This window comes from Salvelinus fontinalis, chromosome 14 (genome assembly GCF_029448725.1).
Source record: "Salvelinus fontinalis isolate EN_2023a chromosome 14, ASM2944872v1, whole genome shotgun sequence".
NCBI classification, from domain to species: domain Eukaryota; kingdom Metazoa; phylum Chordata; class Actinopteri; order Salmoniformes; family Salmonidae; genus Salvelinus; species Salvelinus fontinalis.
The window spans coordinates 655,030-676,536 of NC_074678.1; the positions used below are offsets into that span (position 1 = coordinate 655,030).

At 43.5% G+C, this 21,507-nt stretch overlaps 1 protein-coding gene across 1 annotated transcript in view; it reads right to left on the reverse strand.

Annotated features, from left to right (window-relative positions):
• Positions 1-21,507, reverse strand: part of pla2g4ab (phospholipase A2, group IVAb (cytosolic, calcium-dependent)) — a 59,925-nt gene that overhangs the window by 22,844 nt on the left and 15,574 nt on the right. The window contains exons 7-12 of the mRNA XM_055943697.1: positions 10,713-10,857; positions 9,247-9,383; positions 7,878-8,100; positions 7,672-7,786; positions 5,042-5,179; positions 4,820-4,909 (exon numbers count right to left, since the gene is read on the reverse strand). Coding sequence (XP_055799672.1) covers positions 4,820-4,909; positions 5,042-5,179; positions 7,672-7,786; positions 7,878-8,100; positions 9,247-9,383; positions 10,713-10,857 — 848 coding nt within the window. The remainder of the gene's footprint in view (positions 1-4,819; positions 4,910-5,041; positions 5,180-7,671; positions 7,787-7,877; positions 8,101-9,246; positions 9,384-10,712; positions 10,858-21,507) is intronic.

Sequence of the window (21,507 nt, forward strand, 5' to 3'; positions counted from 1 at the left end):
CTGGATAATAGTCCCATAGGGACATTTATTTATAAAGCCCTTCTTACATCAGCTGATGTCACAAATTGCTGTACAGAAACCCAGCCTAAAACCCCAAACAGCAAGCAATGCATAATGTAGAAGCACGGTGGCTAGGAAAAACTCCCTAGAAAGGCCGGAACCTAGGAAGAAACCTAGAGAGGAACCAGGCTATGAGGGGTCCTCTTCCACCCGGCACAGCCAGTCCTCTTCTGGCTGTGCCGGGTGGAGAATATAACAGAACATGGCCAAGATGTTCATAGATGACCAGCAGGGTCAGATAATAATAATCACAGTGGTTGTAGAGGGTGCAACAGGTCATCACCTCCGGAGTAAATGTCAGTTGGCTTTTCATAGCCGTGCATTCAGAGTATCTCCTTATCTCTGATAAGGGGAGAGAGCCGTGGATAAGGGGGGCGAGGTCATATCAGCTCACGTTAAGGGAAGTGGAACCATTTATTGCCCATATCACTTAGTTTCCTGACTTGCAATAAAGATACAATGTTTAGCGAGGAGGAGAAGACTCCACCCAAAGTGGGGTACATTTACCACCACTATTGCAAACATGTTTTTGTCGATTCAGCTGTTTGATCCTTTGGGAAGAATAAACTTGGTTTAAGCTTTCATAGTGTTCACCGAGTTCTTTGATAATTAGAACCTAACACCGGCTACCCGGATAAAGCACTAAATACACTTCAGTTAGTGCAAAACACGACTGCTAGAATCTTGACTAGAACCCCAAAATGTGATCATATTGCTCCAGTGCTAGCACCTCTACACTGGCTTCCTGTTAAGGCTAGGGCTGATTTCCAGGTTTTACTGCTAACCTACCTATCTCTCCGATTTGGTCCTGCCGTACATACCCACACGCTACGGTCAGAAGACGCAGGCCTCCTAATTGTCCCTAGAATTTCTAAGCAAACAGCTGGAGGCAGGGCTTTCTCCTATAGAGCTCAATTTTTATGGAATGGTCTGCCTATCCATGTGAGAGACGCAGACTCGATCTCGACCTTTAAGTCTTTATTGAAGACTCATCTCTTCAGTAGGTCCTATGATTGAGTGTAGTCTGGCCCAGGGTTGTGAAGGTGAACGGAAAGGCACTGGAGCGATGAATCGCTCTTGCTGTCTCTGCCTGGCCTATTCCCCTCTCTCCACTGGGGTTCTCTGCCTCTAACCCTATTACGGGGGCTGAGTCACTGGCTTACTGGTGCTCTTCCATGCCGTCCCTAGGAGGGGGGTGCCATTTGAGTGGGTTGAGTCACTGATGTGATCTTCCTGTCTGGGTTGGCGCCCCCCTTGGATTCGTGATGTGGGGGAGATCTTTGTGGGCTATACTCAGCCTTGTCTCAGGGTAGTAAGTTGGTGGTTTGAAGAAATCCCTTTAGTGGTGTGGGGTTTGTGCTTTGGCAAAGTGGGAGGGGTTATATCCTGCCTGGTTGGCCCTGTCTGGGGGTATATTTGGACGGGGCCACAGTGTCTCCCGACCCCTCCCGTCTCAGCCTCCAGTATTTATACTGCAATAGTTTATGTGTCGGGGGGCTAGGGTCAGTCTGTTTTATCTGGAGTATTTCTCCTGTCTTATCTGGTGTCCTGTGTGAATTTAAGTATGCTCCCTCTAATTCCCTCTCTCTCCCTCCCCTACCGGAGGACCTAGGCCCTGGGACCTTGCCTCAGGAATACCTGACCCGATGACTCCTTGCTGTCCCCAGTTCCCCAGGTCGTGCTGTTGCTCCAGTTTCAATTGTTCTGCCAGCGGCTATGGAACCCTGACCTGTTCACCGGACATGCTACCTTGTCCCGGACCTGCTGTTTTCGACTCTCTCTCTCTACCAAACCTGCTGTCTCTAACTCTCAATGATCGGCTATGAAAAGCCAACTGACATTTACTCCTGAGGTGCTGACCTGTTGCACACTCTACAACCACTGTGCTTATTATTATTATTTGACCCTGCTGGTCATCTATGAACGTTTGAACATCTTGGCCATGTACTGTTATAATCTCAACCCGGCACAGCCAGAAGAGGACTGTCCACCCGTCAGAGCCTGGTTTCTTCCTAGGTTCCTGGCTTTCTAGGGAGTTTTTCCTAGCCACTGTGCTTCTACATATGCATTGCTTGCTGTTTGGGGTTTTAGGCTGGGTTTCTCTATAGCCCTTTGTGACATCGGCGGATGTAAAAAGGGCTTTATAAATACATTTGATTGATTGATTGATTGTATGCTGTAGTGTTAAGATCTCCCTTCAATGGAACTAAGGGGCCTAGCCCGAACCATGAACAACAGCCCCAGACAATTATTCCTCCTCCACCAAACTTTACAGTTGGCACTATGCATTGGAGCAGGTATCTTTCTCCTGGCATCCGCAAAACCCAAATTAGTCCGTCGGACTGCCAGATGGTGAAGCGTGATTCATCACTCCAGAGAACGTTTTTCCACTGCTCCAGAGTCAAATGGCGATGAGCTTTACACCCCTACAGCCGACACATTTGGTGATATAGGCTTGTGCACAGTTGCTCGGCCATGGAAACCCATTTTATGAAGCTCCCGATGAACAGTTCATGCACTGACGTTGCTTCCAGAGGCAGTTTGACTTGGTAGTGAGTGTTGCAACCGAGGACAGACGATTTTTACGCGCAACTCACTTCAGAACTTGGCGGTCCGATTCTGTGAGCTTGTGTGGTCTACCACTTCACGGCTGAGCTGTTATTGCTCCTAGACTTTTCTACTTCACAATAACAGCACTTACAATTGACCGGTGCAGCTGTCGCAGGGCAGAAATTTTACAAACTGACGTGTTGGAAAGGTGGAATCCTATGATGGTGCCACGTTGAAAGTCAATGAGCCCTTCAGAAAGGCCATTCTACTGCCAATGTTTGTCTATGGAGAATGCATGGCTGTGTGCTCGATTTTATACATCTGTCAGCGAAGGGTGTGGCTGAAATAGCCGAATCCACTAATTTGAAGGGGTGTCCACATACTGTACTTTTGTATAGTGTATGTTGTGCCCAAGAAACTAATACAGTATGTAACCATGTAAATACACGTGTTTATTATAAAAAGTGTTGATACAAATACCTGCCATTGAAATTAAAATGTTATTTGTGAAATGTTATGTTTCTACATCATGTAAAAACACTATTTTCCTATTGAGATGCATTACATTGAATCTTTTTAAGAGCATCAAGTGCAAGTCATCTTTTTAAGAGCATCAAGTGCAAGTCATCTGTCATTCATTAATTGCTATGATCCTGTCCCTTCCTTTCTGTGCCCCCAAATGTTAGGATAGGCAGGTAAAGTTACCAGGTTGTTAGCGAGCTAGCCAATGAGGTAACATGACCGAGCAAAGTGTAAACAATGTCGATGCGCAAGTAGTTTTATAGAACGGCCCACAACATGATTTATGAATGTAAAATGTAAAATGAGAAAAAAGTTTTGCCGATAATATGGGTCCGATCTTTTGAACTGTTTGGGCTAGAAACAAGCAGTGTTCGCTGTATTAATGGTGCAAGCATGACGCTAACGAATCTGTCGCTCGGAAAACAATGGCACAGCAAAGCCTTATCATTACAATAATTATTATTAAATAAATCAAATAAAATGATTAATTTTTTCCCCTCGCACTGGTGCTTCCGAATGAGAACTCCAGGGGCCTCATTTATCAGAGGTGCGTGCGCACAAAAAAAGACTCCAAACGTTGCGTGCGACAGTTTCCCCGCAAAGGTTGTTATTTCTAAACTTGACGGGAAAGTGTGTGTATCTCCACGCAAATCTCAGACCATGAGTATGCAGAACTTCGAGTGGTTGATCTACTGTATTGCATTTTGGGGAAAATGTAGGTGTATTATTATTTTACATTTTAGTCATTTAGCAGACGCTTTTATCCAGAGCAACTTGCAGTATCGAGTGCATACATTTTTCATACTGGTCCCCAGTGGGAATGGAAACCCACAACCCTGGCGTTGTACGCGTCATGCTCTACCAACTGAGGCTAATAAAAACATTAAATGGTAGCGCTATTGATAAAACAGATCCACTTGCCTTTCGTAAGAAGATCGCATAGCAGCATGTTGCAAATATATTGACTTAACTTTTATTATATATGCCTAAATTATAATCATATTAAACGGCATGTCTCTCCTTTTCTGACGTGACTGGTTTACACAACAAATATTAGGCTGTAGGTAGGATTCACTTTTAAATTGTTCGATAGACAATCAATCTTGCAGAACGCATGACCAGTGTTTGGCACACACTATAGGCTATAGTCACTACAAAAGATTGAAACATTCTGCCCACATCTCTACAAAAATGTGATCACATTTGCTGCCCGTGTGCTTTCTTAGAAACGGTAATGGCCCAGTTCCAACATCTCCAAACCATACAGAAAATGAGGGTGTTCTTGTTATTATAAAAGGTGAATGGAGGGTGTTTTTCAGGCGGGATTGTGACGCTTGTTTACGAGAGCAGAAGTATAGTATGGCTCTGATTTATCAATGAAAACATGTTTACGTATATATGTTGCGTGCGACAGTTTGATCATTCCCAATCATTTGTTACACACGCAAATCCTAGAATCTCCAAGTAGGCCAGAATGAGGCCCCATGTGGCATTAATTCATTGTATTGGTCCCACTTTAGAGATTGGTCACACTTACAGCCCTGGGTGTACGTGCTGTATTAACTGTGGAGGGGACCAGGATTTGGTACTATATCTACACGGCTACATGACTTCATTGGGGTCAGGGTTCAGACAAGAGGTTGGGGTTAGGATTGGAGTTAAAAGGGAAGTGTGTGTGGTTTCTTACCAAGCTCTTCCTCCATGGTGCTCCCCCCGACTGTGTCTTTCACCCCCAGGACTCTGTTGAAGAGAATGGAGAAGGCACTGCCCCACACCCCTAGAGAGAGAAGCCACAACATCAATATAATGTAATGAATCATGAATATCATGTTTGACAGCTTATCATTTAATGAATCTCTTGAGAAAGTGCCATGAGGAAGTGCCAGGTATATTCAGAGTTTTTTCCTACCCATAAGGAAATGTAGTGGGTTCTCCTCATACCGCTTCACAGCGGTTCCCATGAAGAATTTGCTTCCAAAAAGGTCAGGAGTCATGAACGTTCCGTACTTTGCCATTCCAATCTCATATGGGCTGAACTCCACCCAGTCTGAAAAAAATAACAGCATCCATTAATCAAAATCCAAACAGTGTATGTATGTCACTAACTAAGGCTTTCATCAGGAGAGCACACGGTAAGTACAATGTCATTGGGAACATGTTTACGCCTTTTCACAAGTCTGCAGTAAATATGCATTTATATGTATATGTTATGCAAAGAGGGTAACCCAGGTTTACAATAACAGTACAAGCCAGGTATACCCTACGTGACTACTTTAGTGACACAACAACATCCACACATACTTTAATAATATTTACATACTGCTTTACTCATCTCACATGTATATACTGTATTCTATTCTACTGGATTTTAGTCAATGCCACTCCAACATTGCCGTCCTAATATTTATATATTTCTTAATTCCATTATTTTACGTTTAGATTTCTGTGTGTTGTTGTGAATTGTTAGATACTACTGCACTGTTGTAGCTAGGAACACAAGCATTTCACTACTCGCCGCTATAACATCTGCTAAATATGTGTATGTGACCAATACAATTTGATTTGACATACAATACTATTAGGCACAACACGACACACTGTTTCATACATTATATGTTTGAGTTCCTCAGAACAACAATCACCTTTCAGCCTATTCTTGGAACTGGAGTAAGGAGGATAAGGTTACCACTGTGTGTTAGGTGGCAATATTTTAGCCTTTCTCTAGAATGGGTGTGAAAGTATTTCCTTGTCACACCAGTGTTAAAAGGTGGGGGATTTACAGATAAACGGAGTACCTGACTAACTGAAGCAATAGTCTATTCCAGTTCATTTTCAAAATTGTCACACCCTGATCAGTTTCACCCGTCTTGTACTTGTCTCCACCACCCACTAGGTGTCTCCCATTTATCTCCATTATCTCCTGTATATTTATACCTGAATTCTCTGTTTGTCTGTTGCCAGTTTGTCTTGTCCCATCAAGTCCTACCAGCGTGTTCCCGTGTTTCATGTATTCTAGTTTTTGTTTTTCTTAGTCTTCCCAGTTCTGACCTTTCTGCCTGTCCTGACCCTGAACCTGCCTGCCGTCCTGCACCTGCTTGAATCTGATTTTGGATTTTGACCCTTTGCCTGCCTTGACCTACTGATTACCGGCCCCATGTTCTGTAATAAATTGTGAGACTCGTATTATCCGCCTCCTGTGTCTGCATCTGGGTCTTTGCCTGAGTCCTGAAAATAATACACTATAGGCCAAGTTATGGGTCACAGTCCCCATAAGTCAGCAAACAGTCATGCGCTTAGTCAACCTAACAGGGGACAGGTTGGCCCGAAGAACTGTTTTGAGGTTAGTTTTGGGAACGAGAACTGATCCTTGATCAGGACTTGGGGGCATACCATAACCACATTGACCCCTACCTAACATTGCCTTCCCATGTTGTACTACTAAACCTGCACATTGTTGACGTTCCTTCTCACACATCAGTATTAAAACTACAGCTACAGGAATGCCTGTGGTCAATATGTTGTTACATTGCTGTTCTTTGTTAGTTTTTGCAATACCATTGGTTGTGCAATTTGTTATGCTTGACCACATCCATGCCTCCCTTTCTTTCAGTAACAGAGACTGTCACTATGGCTTTGTTGTAAATGAATGTAACTGGTCATATGCACAGTAGATAGCGACATTAATGGAGAACTTTTCAATGCTGTCTAATATCTGTAAGTCCCATTTGGATATCAGCCCACCATGACACATCAGTTGGTGGTAAACCAGAGACATGCATTGAGAGAGTTGGGCCAGTTTTTTAGAACGGACGCCATGTTAGCGCCTTTCTTCTCCAACTGTTGGTCATGTAACAATAGGACAGAACCTCCGACAGTTCCCTCTGAAATTAACCCGCTGTCAACAAGCAGAACGACGTATTTAATTGATTATAATGTGTATCCAAGTCTGTACAGTGTTGTGGTGTCAACAAATTGCATATCTGCTTCCACTGGACATCTTCCTTGGTTTAGAAAACGATCTGAAATAAACAGCGCAACGCAGAAGCCTCAATGATCACTTAGCAACGTCTACGGAGGAGAAAGTGGCGCCTCCGGAACATTCACACAGACACCGCATTGGCCCAACTCTCTCTCTCTCTATATATGACTGTGGTAAATTAGTGATGCTACAAGGAAATGTAGTGTACGGAAAATTTGAATGTGGGAGATAGGATCCCTGGTGACATATTATGCAAAACTGAATACACATACTCATTCTACTGGAGCCACACACACACACACACACACACACACACACACACACACACACACACACACACACACACACACACACACACACACAGCCCAAATAGGCTCATTCAGAACTTGGACCATCCATTCAAACTACGTGACCAGCACTGCGAACACACAACCACACTACGTGCATGAACTCCTCACAGAAATGCTACGCTTTGTTGAACAACTGAGAAGAGCCTCAGAGCCACACTGAGCTTGTGATCTACTGTAACACACACACACAACGCATACACACTCACTGACCTGCAAACATGAGCTCGGATACATCCGGTTTGACGTGCAGACAGGTAAACAGAGGAAGGGGACACTGGGCCTCGTTTACCTTCTCATGCAACTCACTCAGCTTTGTGTCCATTCTCTGATGAAAACAGAGAAACACTTTAGGAGTCAGGGCCTCTTGAAGACGGAGAGAGAGAAACAATAAAAACAGATGCCTGCGGTCCTCTCACCGCAGGAATGAGTGTCTCTCCGATGAGCATGCCGAAGATGTCTGTGAAGGTGACGGGCTGTCCGTTGGCCTTCTTGCTCCACAGAGCCTGGATGTAGTTGGTGATGTGCTGGGGCAGCAGCAGTCTCAGAGGGTTACTGCTCACACTCTTCATCAGCTCTGCATTGATCTCCTTAGGCCCCTTAGAGGGGAACTCTGGGTGGGAGAACAGGGTTGACATGTACCTGGGGGGGAGATAGGGAGGGAGGGAGGGAGAAAGTGAAGGAGGGAGGAGGGAGATAGTGAGGGAGAGATAGAAGGAGGGAGAGATAGAGGATGGAGAGGTAGAGGGAGGGAGAGATAGAGGGAGGTAGAGGGAGGTAGAGGAGGAAGAGGGAGGGAGAGATAGGGGAGGGAGAGGTAGAGGGAGGGAGAGAGAGGGAGAGGTAGAGGTAGAGGAAGAAGACGGAGGGAGAGGTAGAGGGAGGGAGAGATAGAGGGAGGGAGAGGTAGACGAGGAAGAAGGAGGGAGAGTTAGAGGGAGGTAGAGGTAGAGGTAGAGGAGGAAGAGGGGGGAGAGAGTGAGTGAAGGTGGGAGGGAGTGAGGGAGTTAGGGGGAGGGAGACAGAGGGAGAGAGATAGAGGGACAGAGATAGATGGACGAGATAGGGAGGGAGGGAGAAAGATAGTGATGCAGCAAAACAAACATGGAAATCACTACACAAAAACACTGGGCAAACATTGATGCAGAGGTAGATACTGTAGGACGAGAGAAGTGGGAGGGAGATGTTTTATTTATTTTATCTTAGCAAGCCAGTTAAGAACACATCCTTATTTTCAATGATGGCCTAGGAACAGTGGATTAACTGCCTTGTTCAGGGGCAGAACAACAGACTTTTACCGCGTCAGCTCGGGGATTCGAACTTGCCACCTTTCGGTTACTAGTCCAATGCTTTAACCACTAGGTTACATGCCGCCCCATGGAGGAGAGAAGTGAGATGGAGGAGTGGGAGGAGAGGAGTGGGAGGGAGGGAGGAGAGGAATTGGAGGAGAGAAGTGAGAGGGAGGAGTGGGAGGAGAGGAGTGGGAGGGAGGGAGGGAGGGAGGAGAGGAATGGGAGGAGAGGAGTGGGAGGGAGGAGAGGAATTGGAGGAGAGAAGTGAGAGGGAGGAGTGGGAGGAGAGGAGTGGGAGGGAGGGAGGGAGGGAGGGAGGAGAGGAATGGGAGGAGAGGAGTGGGAAGGAGGGAGGGGAGGAGAGGAGAGAAGTGAGAGGGAGGAGTGGGAGGAGAGGAGTGGGAGGGAGGAGAGGAATGGGAGGGAGGAGAGGAGTGGGAGGGAGGGAGGGTTTGTGAAAGAGAGCATGGTATAAACAGACGAAAAGATGACTGACCAGGTGGATCCAGAGAGGCCAGCGATGTAGGTGGCACAGTCCAGGACCCCAGACTCATACAGGGCCTTCACCACCCCAGAGAACCCCACCATGGCCCTGAAGCCTCCCCCTGAACCCACTATGGCTATCACCGGCACCTGCACAGACAGACACATGCAGGAAGAGATAGGAATGGATTTTACAATAAAATGCATACCCTGTTATAACATGACTCCTTGAGATTCATAGCAGCACTGTCAGAAACCCCTACTTCCTTATGTTACTTCCCTCATTCTGTCTACAGTAGATGATTGTTATTGTATCACTCTACCTCCATGTACTGTATTTCCTGGGCTTCTTTCCAACTCTGCACTGGCTTCTCTGAACTAGAGCCACAGTCTTATCCGTAGACAATTCCAACAAATATTCAGACCACGCTGACACAACAACTGCACAGGATTCATCATGGTGTGTGTGAGACAGTGTATTGACTGATTGAGTCTGTAATGTACCACAGCGTGTGTTTTAAAGGCAGCGTATGGTGTGTGTGAGACAGTGTGAGTTGTTGGCCAATGCCCTCTTACCCTGGCTGTGCCCCTACCCAGTCATGTGAAATCCATCGATTAGGGCCTAATTAATTCATTTAAATTGACTGATTTCCTCATATGAACTGTAACACAGTAAAAGTTTTGAAATTGCTGCATGTTGCATCTATATTTTTTTTCAGTATACATAGTTTAGGCGTTCCGGAGCCTGGAGTGTTTTTTCCCGCAGGCCAGATTGAATGGCCTCCCCTGCTCTAGACAGTAGTATTTACTAGCCCCAGTGGGAATGCAGTGTGGCAGCTCAGCAGCAGTACTGTTATGTGGTGGGTTATTATCTCATCATGGCTGGTAGCTTCCGGACCATGTGAGGACACAGGCAGGCAGGAAGGGCCTACAGTAGCTGGCCAGAGGTGAGGGTACACACTACAACTAGGAACATAAGGCCAAAACCAGTCACAGAAACACAGCCCAGTCCAACCAGGGGAGGAATGCAGAACTCAGAAGCTGAACAGGCCCTGAGAGCTCTCGGTCTAAGAGGAAGTTAGCGGCGACAAAGTGATCACATGTTGGAATACTAACAGATCTAATTGTGTGAATGTGGTGCATGTGTATATACAGCATATAAAAAAGGGTGTTGTTTGCTAATATCAGCTCTTGTCTACGAACTTGACCACTATGGTAAGCAATACTGCAGGGTAAGCCCACTTTCTATGGCAATATATATTTTATTTAGCCCATGGCTATTATATTGCCATGCCATTTTGGAGTGGTTACCATTCTATGACGCATTAAACCTGCAATGCACCCTAATAAATTAGGTATTACATGTCAAACACTGCATTTGAATCTAAAACCAAAATTATAAATGATTTAAAAAATGACACCGTGGCTGGACGTAGGCCGCTCTTAGAGCCTGGTCCCACAGTACTCGGGGATGCCCACCTCCTGAGGGGTGCTGGGGAGAAAGCGAGGCTTCTCCATGTCTAGCAGCTTCTTGATGCCCAACGTCACCTTCTCTCTGCGGGCCTGTCTGAACAGTTTCTCCTTGTCACACAGGGCCAGGCTGAACCGCAGGTCCAAGTTAGTACTGTAGACAAAGACACACAACAGATAAAACAATGACAGAGATATTTCACTGGATGTATTAATATAAAATTGCGTTGTTAAGGAGTGCAAAGGTGAATTGAGTTATTGCACATGCGCATTTCACAGAGTAGGCGTTCCCTAACGGAAATATGGAGATGTTGGCGCGGCAGGTAGCCTAGTGGTTGGAGTGTTGGGCTAGTAACCGAAAGGTTGCTCGATTGAATCCCTGAGCTGACAAGGTAAAAATCTGTTGTTCTTCCCCTGAAAAGGGCAGTTAACCCACTGTTCCTATGCCATCATTGTAAATAAGAATTTGTTCTTAACTGACTTGCCTAGTTATTATATAAAGATGTATGCTAGAACGGGCCAATAGGATCACGCTAGCTCATGCTTGGCTCTGCCCACCTCCTTGCTTGTTCTGCCCACTATACCTCATCTGTTCCTATTGGAAATAACAGGCTGTGGTCATCTGTTCCTATTGGAAATAACAGGCTGTGGTCTATCTGTTCCTATTGGAAATAACAGGCTGTGGTCTATCTGTTCCTATTGGAAATAACAGGCTGTGGTCTATCTGTTCCTATTGGAAATAACAGGCTGTGGTCATCTGTTCCTATTGGAAATAACAGGCTGTGGTCTATCTGTTCCTATTGGAAATAACAGGCTGGGGTCATCTGTTCCTATTGGAAATAACAGGCTGTGGTCTATCTGTTCCTATTGGAAATAACAGGCTGTGGTCTATCTGTTCCTATTGGAAATAACAGGCTGGGGTCATCTGTTCCTATTGGAAATAACAGGCTGTGGTCTATCTGTTCCTATTGGAAATAACAGGCTGTGGTCTATCTGTTCCTATTGGAAATAACAGGCTGTGGTCATCTGTTCCTATTGGAAATAACAGGCTGTGGTCTATCTGTTCCTATTGGAAATAACAGGCTGTGGTCTATCTGTTCCTATTGGAAATAACAGGCTGTGGTCATCTGTTCCTATTGGAAATAACAGGCTGTGGTCTATCTGTTCCTATTGGAAATAACAGGCTGTGGTCATCTGTTCCTATTGGAAATAACAGGCTGTGGTCTATCTGTTCCTATTGGAAATAACAGGCTGTGGTCATCTGTTCCTATTGGAAATAACAGGCTGTGGTCTATCTGTTCCTATTGGAAATAACAGGCTGTGGTCTATCTTGGTTTGGTTATAAAAAAAGATTTGCTATAACGCTGCATATTGGTATCATAAGCAAGACATGTTTATCAAATACGTATTCTTGAAGAATCATATCTGACAAATGGAATAATGTATTATCAATTTCCATTGTTGTTCAATTTCGAGTGCTCAGTTGAACATGTGCCACTAGGACATTATTTATAGGACACCTGGAGATTATTATCCCAAGTATAAAATATTATTCATTTTTTTCTTAAAGTAAGAAAAGCTATTCAAGAATTGACTACATTTATAATTTAAAAAATGCATTCAACAATTTACTGGATTAAAAAATGTTTAATATAGTGATATCTGATCATTCTCTGATATCATGTTTAATTACACCAATAGAAAATTCACTTAGCAACAGAGTTTGGAGAATGAACAGAGCTCATCTTCTGGATCTGAAATGTTATAATACGTAATTGAAAAAAATAAAAACCTTTACCATTACAAATGTTGACATAGAGGACAGAGAAAAGCTGACCTCTGATATAATTTGGGATGCCTTTAAGGCGTACATTAGGGGAATGATAATCTCATACTCTGCAAAAGTTAAATATGATTTTGAAATTGAAATTAAAGAAAAAAAATCACTATCTTAGAAAAAGGTAAAGAAGAAAATAAAATGTCTGAACTTAAGCAGGAATACGATATTTAACTTCTGAAGAGAGCCAACAAATATAGGTTAAACTCAAATGAAGCACACTACTTAATAGGAAATAAACCTGGTAAATATCTCACAGCTCTCACAAAAATGAATACATCCTAAATGAGTTATCATTTTCTAAATCCCCCGAGAGAGATACAAAAGCGGTAATTTATACGGGCAAAAAAAATGTATAGAATAAAAAGGCAAGTTTTACATCTTCCTAAATCTGAGGGTGGTTTTAACCTTCCAGACTTGGAATTGTATCAACTTGCTACCCAGGGCTTTTACTTGCGACATATCGTTAAATGCACTAAAGAGGAAGAATGGGAACGTATTGAAGATGTGCAGTTAAATGCACTAAAGAGGAAGAATGGGAACGTATTGAAGATGTGCATGCTCATCCCCAGAATATTTTGATGTATCTATTTTCAAAGGATAAAGCTAAGAGGATTAACAACTCTATAGTTAAGAACACTATACAAATATGGATGAAAATGAAACATATTCTACAAGAACCAATATTACTTCCTAAAAACACAACCTTATGGAAAAATACTTGGATAGCTTTCAGAATTCACTAATAAATTGGTCCACATGGAAAACTAAATGCATAGAAAATGTAAATTACTTGGTAACAGGAAATACCTTTATTTACATGACAGAATTAAAAAGTACTTTTTGACTGACAAACATAGAAACGGTTGTTTCAAATACATGCAACTTAAAGTTACATATCACAAAATGTAAATTTGAAATCTTTTGAACATCAGAGCAACCTTGAGGGAATCTTATTTTGAGTCAGAAAATGACATTCATATGATTGGGAAGAGAACATAGCCAACTGACAATCTCTTAGAAAAAACATAAACTATTCGAACCAAGACTTAAAAATAACTGATGTTGGCACAAGATGGAGGGAAAGTTGGAGCATAACTAATGAAATGACAGTTAATGAAAATGTACACTTAATCCAGCATAAACTAATGTATAGAATGTATTATACAGGAGATACAATTCACAAATTCTACAGCACAACGGCAGCGTATTGTCTGAAGTGTAACTCTAACAATGACTCAATAATCAATGCTTTCTCGGAATGCTATAAAGTCCGGAAGTTGTGGGAGGAGCGAGAAAGTTGACTGTCAAATCAAATCAAACTTTATTTGTCACATGCGCCAAAAACAACAGGTGTAGACCTTACCATGAAATTCTTACTTACAAGCCCTTAACCAACAATGCAGTTCAAGAAAGAGTTAAGAAAGTATTTACCAAATAAACTAAAGTAAAATCACAATAACGAGGTCATTTTGTACATGTAAGTAGGGGTAAAGTGACTATGCATAGATAATAAACAGCGAGTAGCAGCAGTGTAAAAACAAATGGAGGGGGGGGTATAATTTCTGCATTTCCTGCACTCATTTGAGATCATTTCCACACTGCCACGATATGGGCAAAAATACTAGGCCTTAATTTTAACCAAATGTTGCAATTGCGATTTAGATCAAAACACTTGGGTGAACTTTTGGATACCGGTATATAGTAAAATACGGTTTACCGCCCAGCCCTATGCAGCTGTAGAACTTTTTGAGAATCTGGGGACCCATGTCAAATCTTTTCAGTCTCCTGGGGGGGAAAAGGTGTTGTCGTGCCCTCTTCACGACTGTCTTGGTATGTTTGGAACATGTTAGTTTGTTGGTGATATTCTCAAAATGTTCTACAGCTGCATAGGGCTGGGCGGTAAACCGTATTTTACTATATACCGGTATCCAAAAGTTCACCCAAGTGTTTCTACACTAGAGCCCGTCGATGTTAATGGGGGCCTGTTCGGCCCACCTTTTCCTGTAGTCCATGATGAGCTCCTTTGTCTTGCTCACATTGGGGGAGAAGTTGTTGTCCTGGTACTCGCTGACCTCCTCCCTATAGGATGTCTCATCATTGTCGGTGACCAGGCCTATCATTGTTGTGTCTTCAGCAAACTTAATGATAGTGTTGGTGACGTGTTTGGCCATGCGGTCGTGGGTGAACAGGGAGTACAGGAGGGGATCAGCGTGGCAGATGTGTTGTTGCCTACCCTTACCACCTGGGTGCGGCCCGTCATGAAGTACAGGATCCAGTTGCAGAGGGAGGTATTTAATGCCAGGGTCATTAGCTTAGTGATGAGCTTTGTGGGCACTATGGTGTTGAACGCTGAGCTGTAGTCAATGCACAGTATTCTCACATAGGTGTTCCTTTTGTCCAGGTGGGAAAGGGCAGTGTGGAGTGAGATTGAGATTGCATTATCTGTGGATCTGTTGTGGCGGTATGTGAATTGGAGTGGGTCTAGGGTATCTGGGATGATGCTGTTGATGTGAGCCATGACCAGCCTTTCAAAGTACTTCATGGCTAATCATTTAGGCATGTTACCTTCGCTTCCTTCCTTGACCGCAGGGTAAGACGTATTACCAGGACGTGTACTCAAAGCATGCGCGGACCAACTGTCAAGTGTCTTCACTGACATTTTCAACCTCTCCCTGACCAAGTCTGTAATACCTACATGTTTCAAGCAGACCACCATAGTCCCTGTGCTCAAAGGAAGCGAAGGTAACCTGCCTAAATGATTAGCCATGAAGTACTTTGAAAGGCTGGTCATGGCTCACATCAACAGCATCATCCCAGATACCCTAGACCCACTCCAATTCACATACCGCCACAACAGATCCACAGATAATGCAATCTCAATCTCACTCCACACTGCCCTTTCCCACCTGGCTTTGTGAATGTTGACCTGTTTAAAGGTCTTGCTCACATCGGCTACCGAGAGCGTTATCACATATTTGTTCGGGACAGCTGGTGCTCTCATGCATGCTTCAGTGCTGCTTGCCTCGAAGTGAGCATAAAAGGCATTTAGCTCGTCTGGTAGGCTCGCATCACTGGGCAGCTCGCGGCTGGGTTTCCCTTTGTAGTCGGTAATAGTTTTCAAGCCCTGCCACATCTGACGAGTGTCAGAGCCGGTGTAGTAGGATTCATTCTTAATCCTGTATTGACGCTTTGCCTGTTTAATGGTTTGTCTGAGGGCATAGCGGGATATCTTGTAAGCGTCCATACTAGTGTCCTGCTCATTGAAAGAGGCAGTCTAGCCTTTAGCTCGATGCAGATGTTTCCTGCTGGTAGAAATTAGGTAAAACGGATTTAAGTTTACCTGCATTAAAGTCCCCGGCCACTTGGAGCGCCGCGTCTGGATGAGCATTTTCTTGTTTGCTTATGGCCTTATACAGCTCGTTGAGTGCAGTCTTAGTGCCAGCATAGGTTTGTGGTGGTAAATAGACGGCTAGGAATAATACAGATGAGAACTCTCTTGGTAGATAGTGTGGTCTACAGCTTATCATAAGGTACTGTACTTCAGGCGAGCAATACCTTGAAATTTCTTTAATATTAGACATTGCGCACCAGCTGTTATTGACAAATAGACACACATCCCCGCCCCTCGTCTTACCAGACATTGCCTCTTTGTCCTGCCGATGCATGGAAAATCCTGCCAGCTCTATATTATCCGCGTTGTCGTTCAGCCACGACTTGGTGAAACATAAGATATTACAGATTTTATGTCCAGTTGGAAGAATAGTCTTGATCGTAGATCATCCATTTTGTTTTCCAATGATTGCACGTTCGCCAATAGTATGGATGGTAGTGGAGGTTTACTCACTCGCCCACAAATTCTCAGAAGGCAGCCCGACCTCTGCCCCTTTTTTCTCTGTCTTTTCTTCACGCAAATGACGGGGATTCGGGCCTGTTCCCGAGAAAGCAGTATATCCTTCGTGTTGGATTCGTTGAAGAAAAATCTTCATCCAGTTCGAGGTGAGTAATTGCTGTTCTGATATCCAGGTGTTAAGAAGAGTGATTTGGTGGGTCATGTTTCAGAGGACGCATTACTCAACCTTCGCCTCCTGAGCCCGATAGGGAGTTGCAGCGATGAGACAAGATCGACATTTGGGAGAAAAAGAGGGTAAAATACAACAAAAATACAAAAAATATATATATATAAAAAGGAAAAAGGCCTGTTAATGGGGTCAGAGATTTTCAGAAGTGTGCTGTTGAGTGAAATACTGTAAGATTAGTTTAGGAGACCTACAGTAATAACCATAAACAAAAGCGCACAAAACATATTCACAGTTGAAACAATGACTGGTAAATAATCCAAGACCAGCTCAGTTAATCCCTACCATTGTGACAATGAGTTGTCATAATGCTGCATGAAACGTACATGATCTTAGGGGCATTGACAAACACAATAAGTAATTTAATTTATGTACCCCTAATTGTGCCAAATACATCTGTTTATCCTACAGCTATTGTAAGCCGTAATCATGAGCCTATAAACCAGAGTTACACTGTTGGCACTGAGGCGGTGTGTAATAGTAGGAAGACCACTTTATGCAGCTCACCCTGCAGCTCCAATGTAAATAACATGAGTAAGTCTGCATCTGATAAGCTTCCCAGTAAAGCATGAAAAACAATCAAGCAACCCAGAAAGTGCTAAAAATAGCCCATATTAACATATGTAGCCTAAGAAACATCCATGAAGTCAATAACTTGCTTGTAACAGATGACATTCATATTCTGACTATCTCTGAAACTCACTTAGATAATACCTTTGAGGATACAGTGGTAGCAATACATGGTTATAACATCTACCGAAAAGACAGAAATGCCAACAGAGGCGGTGTTGCGGTCTATATTCAGAACCACATTCCTGTAAAGCTTAGACACGATCTAATGTTAAATACTGTTGAAGTAATATGGCTACAGGTTCATCTGCCTCACCTAAAGCCCATTCTTGTGGGAAGCTGCTATAGACCACCAAGTGCTAACAGTCAGTAGCTGGATAATATGTGTGAAATGCCTTGATAATGTACACTGCTCAAAAAAATAAAGGGAACACTTAAACAACACAATGTAACTCCAAGTCAATCACACTTCTGTGAAATCAAACTGTCCACTTAGGAAGCAACACTGATTGACAATAAATTTCACATGCTGTTGTGCAAATGGAATAGACAAAAGGTGGAAATTATAGGCAATTAGCAAGACACCCCCCAAAACAGGAGTGATTCTGCAGGTGGTGACTACAGACCACTTCTCGTTCCTGTGCTTCCTGGCTGATGTTTTGGTCACTTTTGAATGCTGGCGGTGCTCTCACTCTAGTGGTAGCATGAGGCGGAGTCTACAACCCACACAAGTGGCTCAGGTAGTGCAGTTCATCCAGGATGGCACATCAATGCGAACTGTGGCAAAAAGGTTTGCTGTGTCTGTCAGCGTAGTGTCCAGAGCATGCAGGCGCTACCAGGAGACAGGCCAGTACATCAGGAGACGTGGAGGAGGCCGTATGAGGGCAACAACCCAGCAGCAGGACCGGTACCTCCGCCTTAGTGCAAGGAGGTGCACTGCCAGAGCCCTGCAAAATGACCTCCAGCAGGCCACAAATGTGCATGTGTCAGCATATGGTCTCACAAGGGGTCTGAGGATCTCATCTCGGTACCTAATGGCAGTCAGGCTACCTCTGGCGAGCACATGGAGGGCTGTGCGGCCCCACAAAGAAATACCACCCCACACCATGACTGACCCATCGCCAAACCGGTCATGCTGGAGGATGTTGCAGGCAGCAGAACGTTCTCCACGGCGTCTCCAGACTCTGTCACGTCTGTCACATGTGCTCATGTGCTCAGTGTGAACCTGCTTTCATCTGTGAAGAGCACAGGGCGCCAGTGGCGAATTTGCAAATCTTGGTGTTCTCTGGCAAATGCCAAACGTCCTGCACGGTGTTGGGCTGTAAGCACAACCCCCACCTGTGGACGTCGGGCCCTCATACCACCCTCATGGAGTCTGTTTCTGACCGTTTGAGCAGACACATGCACATTTGTGGCCTGCTGGAGGTCATTTTGCAGGGCGCTGGCAGTGCACCTCCTTGCACAAAGGCGGAGGTAGCGGTCCTGCTGCTGGGTTGTTGCCCTCCTACGGCCTCCTCCACGTCTCCTGATGTACTGGCCTGTCTCCTGGTAGCGCCTGCATGCTCTGGACACTACGCTGACAGACACAGCAAACCTTTTTGCCACAGTTCGCATTGATGTGCCATCCTGGATGAACTGCACTACCTGAGCCACTTGTGTGGGTTGTAGACTCCGTCTCATGCTACCACTAGAGTGAGAGCACCGCCAGCATTCAAAAGTGACCAAAACATCAGCCAGGAAGCATAGGAACTGAGAAGTGGTCTGTGGTCACCACCTGCAGAATCACTCCTGTTTTGGGGGGTGTCTTGCTAATTGCCTATAATTTCCACCTTTTGTCTATTCCATTTGCACAACATTATGTGACATTTATTGTCAATCAGTGTTGCTTCCTAAGTGGACAGTTTGATTTCACAGAAGTGTGATTGACTTGGAGTTACATTGTGTTGTTTAAGTGTTCCCTTTATTTTTTTGAGCAGTGTATGTGATATCAACAGAAAAGTATATTTTCTGGGTGATTTAAATATTGACTGGCTATCATCAAGCTGCACACTCAGGAAAAAACTTCAAACTGTAACCAGTGCCTTCAACCTGGATCAGGTTGTCAGTCAACCTACCAGGGTAGTTACAAACAGCACAGGAATTAAATTATCAACATGTATTGATCACATCTTTACTAATGCTGCAGATATTTGCTTTAAAGCAGTATCCAAATCCATAGGATGCAGTGATCACAATGTAATAGCCATATTTAGGAAAACCAAAGTTCCAAAGGCTGGGCCTAATATAGTGTATATGAGGTCATATAATACGTTTTGTAGTGATTCATATGTTGATAATGTAAAGAATATTTGCTGGTCTGTGGTGTGTAATGAGGAGCAACCAGACGCTGCACTTAACAAATTTATGAAACAACTTATTCCAGTTACTAATAAGCATGCACCCATTAAGAAAATGACTGTAAAAACTGTTAAAACCCCTTGGATTGATGAGGAATTGAAAAAATGTATGGTTGAGAGGGATGAGCAATGATGTATGGGAGGCCAACTGATTGGCAAATGTACTGCAAATTAAGATATCATGTAACTAAACTAAACTAAATAAAAATAAAAATAAACTACACTATGAAACAAAGATAAATTATATAAAGAATGATAGTAAAACGTTTTGGGGCACCTTAAATGACATTTTGGGGAAAAAAGCCAACTCGGCTCCTTCATTCATTGAATCAGATGGCTTATTCATCACAAAGCCCACTGATATTGCCAACTACTTTAATTACTTTTTAATTGACGAGATAAGCAAACTTAGGGATGACATGCCAGCAACACACGCTGACACTACACATCCAAATATATCTGACCAAATTATGAAAGACAAGAATTGTACTTTTGAATTCCGTAAAGTCAGTGTGGAAGAGGTGAACAAATTATTGTTGTCTATCAACAATGACAAGCCACCGGGGTCTGTCATTTTGGATGGAAAATTACTGAGGATAAAAGCAGACGATATTGCCACTCCTATTTGCCACATCTTCAATTTAAGCCTACTAGAAAGTGTGTGCCCTCAGGCCTGGAGGGAAGCTAAAGTCATTCCTCTAACCAAGAATAGTAAAGCCCCCTTTACTGGCTCAAATAGCCGACCAATCAGCCTGTTACCAACCCTTAGTAAACTTCTGGAAAAAAATTGTGTTTGACCAGATACAACACTATTTCACAGTAAACAAATTGACAACAGAATTTCAGCATGCTTATGGGGAAGGTCACTCAACAAGCACAGCACTTGCACAAATGACTGATGATTGGTTGAGAGAAATTGATGATACAATGATTGTGGGGACTGTCTTGTTAGACTTCAGTGCAGCTTTTTACATTATCGATCATAGTCTGCTGCTGGAAAAATGTATGTGTTATGGCTTTACACCCCCTGCTATAATTTGGATAAAGAGTTACTTGTCTAACAGATCACAGAGGGTGTTCTTTAATGGAAGCCTCTCAAATATAATCCAGATAAAATGAGGAATTCCCCAGGGTAGCTGTTTAGGCCCCTTGCTTTTTTCAATTTTTACTAACGACATGCCACTGACTTTGAATAAAGCCAGAGTGTCTATGTTTGCGAATGACTCAACACTATACACGTCAGCTACTACAGCGACTGAAATGACTGCAACACTCAACAAAGAGCTGCACTTAGTTTCATAGTGGGTGGCAAGGAATAAGTTAGCCCTAAATGTTTCTAAAACTAAAAGCATTGTATTTGGATCAAAACACTCACTAAACGTTAAACCTCAACTAAATCTTGTAATAAATAATGTGGAAATTGAGCAAGTTGAAATGACTAAACTGCTTGAAGTAACCCTAGATTGTAAACTGTCATGGTCAAAACTATTGATGCAGTAGTAGCTAAGATGGGGAGAAGTTTGTCTATAATAAAGCGATGCTCCGCCATCTTAGCAACACTATCAACAAGACAGGTCCTACAGTTTTAGTTTCTAGTTTTGTCAGTTCTAGTTTTGTCGCACCTTGACTACTGTTCAGGTGCCACAAAAAAGGACTAAGGAAAATTGCAATTGGTTCAGAACAGGACAGCACGGCTGGCCCTTGGATGTACACAGAGAGCTAATATTAATAATATGCACGTCAATCTCTCCTGGCTGAAAGTGGAAGAGAGATTGACCTTATCACTACTTTTTATTTATGAGAGGTATTGACATGTTGAATGCACCGAGCTGTCTGTCTAAACTACTGGCACACAGCTAGGACACCCATGCATACCCCACAATACATGCCACAAGAGGTCTCTTCACAGTCCCCAAGTCCAG